Consider the following 13,056-nt stretch of genomic DNA (forward strand, 5'->3'; position numbering starts at 1 on the left):
ATATATATATATATATATATATATATATATATATATATATATATATACACACACACACACACACACATACACACCAATTTTTTTCATATGTATTTATGCTGATGTATATGTCTATATGTATGTCTATCTATAGATATATATAAATCTGTGTTTATCTGCATGCTTGCTCCATATCTCTATACCCATAGGTCATTATCGGAAACATGTCTTTTGCTTTTGGCCTGTTGATTGTTAACCTGGCTAGAAGCCTTTCGTTCATCAGTTTTATGACCTTCTCAATTGCCTGCATTCTTTCTCTCCTTCTCTTGATTATGGATTCTGTAACCATCTCTCTTCACTTCCAACATACATATTTAATACATGTTTCATGTGTATGAATAGCTGTCTACATAGTTCATCATATACCTATTTCTATACACTTTTCTGCACCAAAATTTATCTGAACCTACTTTTTTCTTAGAAGTGCTGTTATGCTGTAATCTCTATACTTCTTTTCCCACATATATTTGTAGTTTTTGGATGGTAATGTTTTCCATATATAAATGCTTTCCCAAATAAAACTGCACTTCAGTTTTGAAGCTCCAGTGAAGCTAGAGGGTAATACATAACCACTCAATTATGAGTGCATTGCATCTTATAGCAGAAACAGCTGTAAGCTAATGAAGTTGCTGACATAATTTCGTGTTCTTTTGCCATTTATTTAATGTTTTATTATGCTCCGAGTACAGAGCAACTAGCACTTCTTTCTGAAGCATAACTATATTGATTTCTAACACCAGGTTATTAGTATAATAATCTGGTGAAATAAATAAATAAATGCATTTATTTATTTTTACTTAGGCATTGTGATGATACTAACAACCTGGTGTTACAACTCAATACACTCCTGCTTCAGAAAGAAGTGTATATGCAGGCATGCATACAGATATGTATGTATGTTCTGCAGGTCTCTGAAAACGGCCAAATACCAAATTAGCAGTTTTATATATGCTTTGTGGTTCTTAGAGTGGCTTACTAAACCAATACTGTCATAAAATCCATGGTTACAGTGGGAACATGTAACAGTAGAATCAGGGTCTACTGGGACTATTGCTTTCTGTGCAGCCCTTTTCTATTTAGTTTCTGAATTTCAAAAATAATTAGTGGGACTAAGGCTGAAACATCACCAGCCATCAGATAAAAAGAGAACATTTGGAACAGTACAATGTTTATTTGATGAATTATCAAATTATTCTCACAGCATCATTTCTAAACATTTATAATCCAATGTACTGTGTTCCAAACACTTACTAGTGTCTGAGGACTGGTTATGTGAAACTCTGAGTTTGTGAAGTTTTTCAGCTACATTAAAATAGATTTTACTTCATTTTACTTTTGATATTCAAGAACTGTTTTCTGTACCTTCTTCTACACCTATGTGCTTACATGTGTGTACACACAAATATATATCAAGATAATGGTGATATTCAACATACCTTGGAGTCTAAGGTGAACATGCCAATAAATTTGAGTGGGGCAACACTGAACAGGGCAATGGCTTTACAAAGTGTTCTGTTTTGGTCAGGCTACAACAGAAAACAGCATAAAAATAGGTGGTGGTGGTGGTGGTGGTGGTTGTAGTAGTAGTAGTATAATGATTTCTAAGATTGGCATTTAAGGGGAAGGCATAGGCAGCCATGCCTGTAGAGATTATCCCAAACAAGCTAGCTCAAGGCCTTTTGGAGATTTTCCATCATTTTCCAATCTGAAAGTTCTCCAGAAGGGAAGGGACTACGATGACTATCTTCATCCTTGCCCCTTCTCAATATGTCATTGTACAATGTTCCTGATGTGATTACCTCCCTCTCTCATTCTTATCACTCTCACACTCACCTTGACGCATAATATGCTTAAGAGATGTAATGAAATTGCATGTACCTTCCACCTTTCGGTATCAGCTGCCTTCACCATTCATCCATCTCTTGCCAACATGGAAAGTGGATGTAAAATTAAAATTACATACATGTGTATGTATGTATATCATGTCTATGTTTATAATGTATTCTTTTATGTCCCATAAATTAGTTGTTCAACAAAAGAAACTCAAAAAGAATTTGACCAAAAAAGATCTTACCAGGTATTGCCCCACTATGGCTGCACCTAATGACTTAAAAGAAAGTGGAAGAGTAATAACCATCATAATTATCTAAATATCAATACATACCTGTGAAAATGTAGTAATAGTGGTTGATGATATTGCTATAGAATACTGGGGATCATCCCATTCAATTGTTCTGGAAAAATAACATTTAGGAATGAATAAATCTATTATTGACAAGGCATACAAACATACTCTTATGATAATGGAGGAAGAGACAAACATTGGTGTACAACCATGTAAATTTTACTCCAGCAACCTTCCTATGCAGTCTAAAAGGAATAGCAAAATCTTCCTGATTTCATTGTTTCATCACAGCTATCATTCTTTCTTAACCAAATCTAATAACTAATTTATTGTTTATACTCACTTCCTGCTTCCATCTTTAAACTTATTTGCTACTTTCCATACACACTCACACATACCTGTATGTATGTGTGTGTGTTTATATACGTATGCTCCACAATATACATTAATGGATCAAAGAGATGCAGGCCTTTTCTGGTCAAAGATCACTACTGACCAACTGAATTTCTGAAGATCTGAAAATTTCATTAGATACAAGAATCTGGACAATTTTTTATTGCTGAACAGGAAAACATTATACATCTTTTAAGATGTCAATATATATTTTTATAAATCTATATTGTTATACATCAATATTTTTATACTTAAATATAGTTTTTCTACCTATATATATTATATTTTAATATATTTATGTATCCATACATCTTTAATATGTTGATATTTTAATGATTGATACATTAAAAATATTTTAATAATCTGCATACATTGGTTTACGGCTGAGTATATCATCATCATCATCATCGTCGTTTAACGTCCGCTTTCCATGCTAGCATGGGTTGGACGATTTGACTGAGGACTGGTGAAACCAGATGGCTACACCAGGCTCCAATCTGATTTGGCAGAGTTTCTACAGCTGGATGCCCTTCCTAATGCCAACCACTCAGAGTGTAGTGGGTGCTTTTACGTGCCACCAGCACGAAGGCCAGTCAAGCGGTACAGGCAACGGCCACGCTCAAAATGGTATATTTTATGTGCCACCCGCACAAGAGCCAGTCCAAGGGCACTGACAACGATCTCGCTCAAAAGTCCTTACACATGCCGCGGGCACAAGTGCCAGAAAGGCGACGCTAGGCACAGGTACCAAATTGTCGAACCTACTTGAATTCGCTTTTTAAATATAATACATATATCTAACATCTTGGGTTCTCTACCTGAGCACTTCACCATGCTGCCTATATAATAAACAAATATATATATATATATATATATATATCTTTGCCTCATGAAGTGGATGTAAGAAAGAAAAAAATGTTCAGAAGGAAAAAATGTTCAGCAACTCTTGTTTTCCAACCTGGTACACATCTAATCCTCATTTTATAGAGAAAAGTTGGACTTAAGAAGCATTAGATGTGGTGTGCAAGAGAGACAACTGTGCTGGTGTGATCATGTGATGCATCTGAATGAGGACAACAGTGCAAAGAAGTGTCACACTCTAACAGTGGAGGGAACCTGTGGAAGAGGTAGACCCAGGAAGACGTGGGACAAGTTGGTGAAGCATGACCTTTGAAAATTGGGCCTCACAGAAGCAATGACAAGCAGCTGAGACCTTTGGAGATATGCTGTGCTTGAGAAGACCCGGCAAGCCAAGTGAGATTGTAGCAGTTGAGACTGTAGCCAAGCAAGATCGTAACTCTTGAGAAGACCTGTTGAGGCAAATGAAATCATAGTTATGGCCGATACCAGTGCTGCTTGATTGGCTCCCATGCTGGTGGCACGTAATAAGCACCATTCAAGTGTGGTCGATGCCAGTGCTGCCTGACTGGCCTCTGTGCTAATGGCACATAAAAGGCACCCACTATACTCTTAGAGTGGTTGGCATTAAGAAGGGCATCCAACTGCAGAATCCTTGCCAGATCAGGTTGGAGCCTGGTGCAGCCTCCTGGCTTGCCAGCCCTCAGTCAAACCGTCCAACCCATGCCAGCATGGAAAGCAGACGTTAAATAATGATGATGATGATTACATCATTGTAAAGAAGCTGTTTTTGTCAGATGAATTCATGGACTTCAAAGTAAAGGACATTCAAAATGATTTAACAGTTTAAAGTCCATGGAGCCAGATTTACCAGAATGGTATATATTTGATCAGAACAGAGAAATTTAGAGGTTAGTAGAGTTTTTAGGAGGGGGGGAGGAATAATTGACTCCAGTGACCCAATTATCTCTACTTCTAACAAGAGACAAGGGTGTGGATCCATTAGTCTTGGGTTTATCTATTAAGTTGTCTACTGGTCAGTGGTAAGAAAATGATCTGTGGTCAGATCAGCTTAATTGGCAGATACTGGTGTAACACAAATGGCACCCGTGCTGGTGGCACGTAAAAGCACCCGCTACACTCTCAGAGTGGCTGACGATAGGAAGGGCATCCAGCCGTAGAAACCATGCCAAATCAGACTGGAGTCTGGTGGAACCTTCCAGCTTGCCAGCCCCTGGTCACACCATCCCACCCATGCCAGCATGGAAAGCGGATATTAAAACAATGATGATGATGCATGCATACATACATATATACATACATTACATACATACATACATGTATATATATACTTCTCTTTGAGACTGCTCTCTATAATCACTTTGTTGTTGTTCTTTAGCCCTTGTTCAGTCTGTTTGAACAAATTTTTGATTAAAGGCGTCGCAGCTATGGTGATCATGTCTTCTCTTGGGCATTGCATATCTTATCAGTTACATTAATCAATATTTCCTTCTGTTAGGAAGGTAATAGAGTGAATGCAATTGGAAACTGAGTGGAAGTCAATCAAGACTATTCTTGTTCTTGAATGACAGTCCTTGATACCTTTAGTGGAGTTCACTATGTTGCCTGCATTCAAACCAAGTCTCTACGCTGAGGATAAGTGCTTCTCTTTCTTCTCCAAATCTCAGAGGTCCTAAAGACAAAATCATTTGAAAAAAAAAAAAAAATAGACTGTGGCAACCACAATGTCCTGAAGGAAATATAAGAAAAATATGAAAACTCACCTGAAATGAAGTTTCCCTGATAAAAATACTTTATTAAACATCCTTCCTGTCTCAGCACATACACGAACTAGTGTGTTTTTGTTGGATATTCCAATAATTGAAGGTTTGTAGCACATATTGGTATTAGGGTTGATTTCCTGAAGTAAAAGAACATTGATTATCTAGCAAACATAATCATCATTCTATTTCTCATCTTTCTACAGTTTTATTGTAGTGCTACTCTCCACCCTTTCTGAACCACTCCTATTTCTTCTATCCCCCCCACCACCACCACCAAATTGATATTTACCATTCACCACACCTCCAACCACATTAACTATTTACCTCTGTCCCCATTTCTAATTATCCGTCACTCTATTCTTACATGCTTTCCAACCCAACAGACTTTTCTCAATCCTCTCTCCATATTCTAACCTTCTTATACCTTGAGAGTACACTTTGAAACCTCATCATCACCATCATTATTGCTCTTTCCAGCTACTTCCAACAACCTTAATGTAATGCCATTTATCTCCTCAGTTCCTGTCTCTCTATCATTCTTTAGCCCTGAACACCTTGCTGCTTTTTTAAAACAGTGGATTGTAATTTGAGGGAGATTTTCTATTTCTAGCAAGAGACTTCCTCGTTTGGATAGTATTAAGCTGAATTAACATCAGCTGCATTCACCTCATCAGTCATGGAGGGCCTAGAATACTTATGAGCAACACTCTCCCCACCTCCTTAAACTCATTAACAAAAAAAGAACAAAACAAACAAAAGTACTTCATGGACCTAGATAGTAAAAAAAAAAAGATTAGTATTCATGTCATTTTTTGTTAATATATTCCTGTCACTTCATCTATTCACTCTACTGCCTTGATAACACTATTATCATCATTACAACTATAATGATTTCTTTGTCTCTAGAGAAAGCCTTCTCATTCTCAGTTCACATACTGTCATTGGTATCTTATAGTAGTTCTTACTTTTCAACCCCTGATCAAGAAAACCAATGATCAAAGCTATTCTGACTGTGAGTTTTAAAGAAGGGTGTAATATAACATTTCTAATGTGTCTTCGTCTTATTTTAGACAGCCATAAGATTTAAAGAAGATTTGACTACAATTTCTAGCAAATAAAGGGACAATGTACAAGCTTCTCTTTGATGAACCTGATTTTACTGATAGAGAAAAACATGTTCTGGTTAGCTCCAAGCCATCTTTGATTACCAGACGTAAAAGGCATTCCAGCTGTAACTGTCTGATCTTTTGGATTCAGGCATAACATACCTAGGACTACCTTATTTAATGTCTTTCTTTTCAGCTGATAGAGTATGATATGAAAGAGATTTGCTGCTATTTTTACCAGGTCAACTTTGGTTCAAGGTGACGAAGGAAAACAGATGCATAACAGTAAACTTACCAAGGAACCACAACAGTATAATATGTCACTTAATTTGTAATGGTGACAATCCTGCCAAATTTTAATACCCCAACTGAAAACAAAAAAAAAAAATGAGAATGATAATAATTGTTTCTTTATTTGCCACAAATGACAGATGAAGGGACAAAGACAAATTGCAAGAACAGTGAAGAGTTTTACAGAAATCAAGTATGAGAAGATGGATATAAAAAACAACCATATAAATTTTTAAAATCACAGTAAAACTTTCCAATAGGGTTCAATCAGGTAACCACATAGATTCCAGATTATCCTTACAACCCAAAATAAGTAACCCACCACCCACTTAGTCGAGTAACTTGGCTTACAAATGCAGGCTGAATGTGAACCAATTGCTTTGGGTCATAATTCACTACTCTCACCGAAATTGAAGAAAATTACTTAGAAGGCAGCAACTCTCTCTTCACTCTCACATTCCTCTCTAAATGATTCTCAAAGATTGACAGTTAGGTCTCTTGTCAACTAATCAGCTGCAGTCTCTACTTCATTAACAGTAGTAATAACTTTTATGACAAACAGCAAGAAGCAGCAACAGCCTGAATCATCACTTTTTGGGGTTAATCAACTGTTGCAGTATTTTGTTAATTTACCCAGACAAACTAGTGTCATCAACCAAGCCTACCTTTTTCTAACAATTCAGAGACTTAGATCAATGATATATTAACTAGCATCATTAAATCATTAGAGAAAATTAACTGGTAGTGTTAAGTGTTTTGTTGAGCAGGCAGTAGAATAAATGTAGTCCAGAGTAGTAGAGTAACTGGTCATTGCAATCTTACCAGTCACCATCATAGCAGTGGTTACAGGGTGTATAGATCAGTTGAAGGTTATATATAAACCTATGGAGGCTGTGTTCTCAGTCATCACAGTTTTACCAGTTCTAATCTCAGCAGACATAGTAGTAAATTAAGCCATAAAGTACTAAGAGTTAGTGTGTCACAAAAGCCTCTACAATCTGCTTAGATAATCTTCATGCAGAACAGTTATACTACTCCAGATAAAGGAGAGTATCTAAAGCTCACTCAAAGAAAATGAATGTAACCTACATGACTGAAACTGGTGATCTTTCGGTACGAGTCCTAAATATCGGCCTTTTCCGTAAAAAGTGTCTTCGGCGATCTTTACCAAAGATTGGCCTTTTCCGTAACACCCGCACGATCTCCACTACGGTGTTAGGGTTAGGGTTTTAGTGTCAGGGTTAGGGTTAGTGTTTAAGGTTAGGGTTACGGTTATGGTTAGGGACGGAATTCCCTAACGCAAACCCTAAAACCTAACTCTAAACCCTTCAAAATAAATCGCGATTTCAGTATGTCTTTCGCTGTTATGATGTCGTTTCCCTGTTTCTCTCCAACACTTTTTACAGAAAAGGCCGATCTTTGGTAAAGATCACCGAAGACACTTTTTACAGAAAAGGCCGATATTTAGGACTGGTACCGAAAGATCGCCCTGAAACTCATCACCTACTGCAACTAGAACTATTGCAGTGCAGAACTTTAAAAGAAATTATTTTCACTTTACTTTCTAGCTCAGTTACTCAGTAAGATATGGAACATAAATTATATGTGTATTTGTATGTCAGATGCACAGAAATTTCTACAGAATTAAAGTATAAAAGCACAAACATCCTATAAGATTTACTTCTTTCTTTAATTATTAATTCGGTCAGGATGAAAAGGTAGCACATTTGGCCCTTGCAGAACCTCTGACACCGATAGAATTGATGCTATCAACACTCCACTTCAATCATTGCAAGTTGCACATCTGTGAAAAGCTAGAGTGTATCAATAAGTGATTGTATGCTAATGAGTCAAGTGAATTTCCTTGGGATGTGTTTGCATGTATAACAACAGGACTATTCCAGAAGTGAAATCTGAACATTGTAGAGTGTTAGTAACCGTTGAAGGCTGAAATAAAAGGTCAGTCTCTGAGATGCAATCTTAGCTGGGGATGTGTTTTCCAGGAGAAACCCCTAATGATAGTGAGATCTAAGATTTTCGTGCACATGTAATAGGGGACCACTTGCACCGGGGACATACAAAAGGTATGTTCCTTCTGAAACCTGTAAAATTCCTTAAATCAATACCTACACAAATTGATGCTTCATTGATTCCTTTGCTGCTCATTCACTACCAAGTAAATGCACCACACACACATGTGTATACAACATTTACTTGTTTATAAGTTACACCTTTGTACACATTATCAATAAAAAAAAAAAATTTTTTAAATCAAGAGTGCAACTCATACATGAGGCTAAGTAATCTTGTACAAAAAAATTATATTATTATAAGTGCAGATACACATTAGTTCATATTACGTATGAGTGTAACATCTTCCACTTTTCAATGTATAAAAATTAAACCAGATAAAATTATTCTAGGACTTTAGAATTTGTCAATCACACTGATGTTAGAGGTGAAAAGAGGATCCAGACAAAATGGCAGAAAGATCAGTTTTAATAGGTCTCAATCATTAGAAACTTTAAATAATGAATTAGGAAATATCTTGGTAGCCTTCAGTTATATGCAGCAGAGTTACAATGCAACAACTACTCTTGATCGATTACAATTCAATCTTACAGTTCTTTCTCCATCTTTGGATATACAGGTTTTATTAGGGCTTGTTTGTCAGACCATAAAACTTACTGAAGCAATAGATCATCATCATCATCATCATTTAATGTCTATTTTCCATGCTGGCATGGGCTAGACTGGAACTGGTAAACCAGGGCTCCAATTTTGCCTAAGTCAAAGATTGTAATAGTGGCAACAACTGGTGTAAAGAGAAAATATTAATTAGATATTGCTACTTTGAAACTTGAAGTTGTAGAATTTGCAAAAATTGATGAGGTTGCTGAGAGGGAGTTTTCTGTATAAAAGAAGATTGTTAGGGACTAGAGAAAACAAAATGTATACTTATTCAAAATGCCAAAGACTAAAAGGATATGTGACAGATATGGATGACATGGATGTCTTCAGACCAGAAGGTACTGACCAAAGTTGGCAACTTCAAGAAACTAGCATTGCAGTTAAGAATACAAAATCATGGGTAAAGATGATATCTAACCAGAGATAGAGAACAAGAGTTTCCCAAAGACAAACAAGTGGGTTCTTTCCACTCGTGTGATGTGTGATTGCCGTTGTACTGCAGTTGCTGTTTTATGCTAGTAGCCACAATAATTTCTATTCATCAGATACCATTGTATCTCTTAATACCGGAATAGTAATACACTAACTTATTCTGTCTTACTATTGCTGATAACACCACAAGACACCGACTAGAACTGTTGACCCTCTCTTGACAACCAGCTACTGGTCTATTTATAATGGCTGCCTCCTACCACTTTTTACTACAAGGGGTATACAGTTTCATTATACAACACCTATGCATGTCCTTGACAGTCACAGCTCATGTTTCACTGCCATGAGGCATGGCTGTTTGTACACAACCATCATACAATCTGCCTTTCACTCAGACAGAGGCCTTTTATTACCAACAGCGGTAGGAGCCCTCTGAACTTGATCCAGCCTATTCTTATTCTAGCAGCTATGCTCTTGGGGCATCCACCCTTGCTACTGGCTTGGTCACTTAGGTAATGGAAGCTATCAACTATTTCTAGTTTTCCCTGCTGGCATTTGATGGAGTTTATTTTCTGTACATTTTTAGTGTTTATTGTATCTGTGCAACTTTCACACAAAGACTATTTTCCTCAGATATTGCTGCATCACTTATGTGTCCATAGCTTACACAAGGTACATCTTAAGGAGTTTCTACCTATGCCTTTACTACAGATCAAGCAGGGCCATTTACCTGAAAGGATTTGTGATTTGTCTGCTTTTCTACTTACTAAGAATTCAGTTTCTGCTACATTAACTCTAAGGCCCTTTGATTCTAGACTTTGCTTCCATGTCTGAAATTTCTTCTCTAATTCTGTTAGTAATTCAGCTATAAGAACAAGGTCATCAGCATAGAGGTACTCCCAGGGGCAGACTGTCTTAAATTCCTCTGTTATTTCCTGGAGGACTATGATAAACAAGAGGACTGATCCTCGGTAAACCCCTACTTGTACCCTAAATTCATTGCTATACTCATTGTTAACCTTCACCTTACTGATAGCATCCCTGTACATGGCTTGTACAACTCTCACCAACCACTCATCTACCCCATCTTCTGCATTGACCACCAGATAAGAGAGTGGGGGACTGTCAAAGGCTTTCTCCATGTCAACAAAAGCCAGGTAGAGGGGTTTGTTTATACATACCATGATCACCATAAAAATGTTCACTTTTCCACACTTGCATGAGTTAGACAGAATTTGTTGCTAACCCTTACTTGTTTCCAATAAATTAACATTTCCCCATAACTGAACATGTTTTCATAGAAGATTAGAAACAAATAACCCTGTTTGTATGATGGTGACTTGTTTACAACTATCATGGAATATCAGAGCAAGGAAGTAGAAACACAAATGTGTGTGTGTGTGTGTGTGTGTACAACAGGTTTCTTTCTATTTTCCAAATCCAATCATAGATCCTTGATTGACCTGGAACTATAATAGAAGGGGGACTAAATTTTGAACCATATGGTTGCCAAGCAAACTACCTAATCTCACAGCCATGGCTGCACCTGTAAAAATAATTTATAAAGTATCTAAATAAAATACAAATTGATGGTAATAAAAGAACTGATAACTATATTAAAATGGAGGGAACTGCCAACATAGGCTAAGTATGCTGGTATGTTTGGTTTAGTGTTCAAACTTGTATGTTGAGATGAAAACGTAGAGTGGATATGACATATAACATCAGGGATCAAGTGTTTGGTGAGAGGTATAGATCGGTTGTGTATTTAAGCAATTTAGTCTAAATGCTTCAGTTCAAATAACTGTTTGAAGTAGACCTTTACAGTTGATTTCAGGTAAAATGTATCTCTGCATCATTTAATATCATGAGAATTTTGTCAATATTTGTTACTTTTAAATAGTGTGGATATATATTGGATACATTCATATGTATTTGTATGTGTATGCATATGCACACATACAAGCTTGTGTATGTGTATGAAAATGTATGTATTAAACAGTATGAAAACAATTTTTTGTTTTGTGAACAGAAACTTACCAATCATAACATGTTAAACAGTTCTTCAAGAATATGTAATCTCTGCAATATATTGAAAATAGAACAAGAAATAAATAATCTCAAAACAAAAAAGCCAATACATAAAATAAGATTAGAGTCATAAAAATACTATCTTTTTTCTAAAATTTGCTGTTTCCTATCAAGAAACTCATTGTAAACAATGAGTCGAATTTAGGCAGATGTCAGCAAAAATCTAGCAATAAAGTTTTGTGTAAAACAATTGCTGGATTTTTGAGGGATGGCGTCACCACAAAGCTGTCCAATTAATTTTGTTATTGATTTATAGAAGAGAGACAATTGAAAGAATGACAGTAAGACAGAAGGAACAATGAGAGGGAGCTGCAGAAACACAGACAGACCAGCTCTAAGCGGAGTGGCAGACAGGAGAACAGAGGATAAACATAGCATTGCATAAAGTTAGGTGACGTTCAATTTAAATTATTCCTTGGCAACTAGAAGAGTCTGCAACACAAATGACTAAAACTGCTACTAACATAAGAATTACACTTGGCAGAGGACACTTGCAGCCATCCTCTCTCTCTCTCTTTTGTATGTATATATATATATATATATATATATATATATATATATATATATATATATATATATATATATACAGGGGTTGGACAAAATAATGGAAACACCTTAAAATTTCAAACAAATTTATTTTAATATGAGGTAGGACCGCCTTTGACAGTAATTACAGCTTGAATTCTATGAGGTATGGACTCGTACAAAGTTTGAATTATTTCCAAAGGAATTTTTGTCCATTCTTCAGCTAAAATAGTCTCCAGTTCTTGTAGTGATGGTGGAGGATATCGACTCCTTACTTGTTTTTTCTAAAATGCACCAAAAATGTTCAATAATGTTGAGATCTGGGGACTGTGGTGCCCAGATAAGATGTTCAGCTTCATTAGAATGTTCCTCGTGCCATTCAGTAACAATGTTAGCTGTGTGAATTGGTGCATTATCATCCTGAAAGATTGCGTTTCCCTCCGAAATTCATAGGATGAATTTGATCAGATAAATGCTTAAATAGTCTTGACTATTAATTCTGCCATGAAGGGAAACCATTGGGCTGGTGGATTTCCAAGATATAGCCCCACTCCCCAAATCATCACAGAACCTCCTCCATCTTTAACAGTTGGAAGAAGGCAGTCTTTCAGCTGTCTCCACACGTATACTCAGCCAGTGGTTGGAAATAAAGTAAAGGATGACTCATCCAAGAAAATAACATTCTTCCACTGCTCTAGGGACCAATTCTGTAGGTTTTTAT

At 36.4% G+C, this 13,056-nt stretch overlaps 1 protein-coding gene across 4 annotated transcripts in view; it reads right to left on the minus strand.

Annotated features, from left to right (window-relative positions):
- Positions 1-13,056, minus strand: part of LOC106875511 (DDB1- and CUL4-associated factor 17) — a 54,044-nt gene that overhangs the window by 28,973 nt on the left and 12,015 nt on the right. For 3 of the 4 annotated variants that reach the window (XM_014923700.2, XM_014923690.2, XM_014923706.2), the window contains exons 3-7: positions 11,760-11,801; positions 6,601-6,673; positions 5,200-5,336; positions 2,204-2,273; positions 1,476-1,565 (exon numbers count right to left, since the gene is read on the minus strand). In XM_014923700.2, coding sequence (XP_014779186.1) covers positions 1,476-1,565; positions 2,204-2,273; positions 5,200-5,336; positions 6,601-6,673; positions 11,760-11,801 — 412 coding nt within the window. The remainder of the gene's footprint in view (positions 1-1,475; positions 1,566-2,203; positions 2,274-5,199; positions 5,337-6,600; positions 6,674-11,759; positions 11,802-13,056) is intronic. The other variant, XM_014923715.2, reaches the window with a different exon arrangement.

The sequence above is a fragment of the Octopus bimaculoides genome, chromosome 13, assembly GCF_001194135.2.
Source record: "Octopus bimaculoides isolate UCB-OBI-ISO-001 chromosome 13, ASM119413v2, whole genome shotgun sequence".
NCBI lineage: Eukaryota > Metazoa > Mollusca > Cephalopoda > Octopoda > Octopodidae > Octopus > Octopus bimaculoides.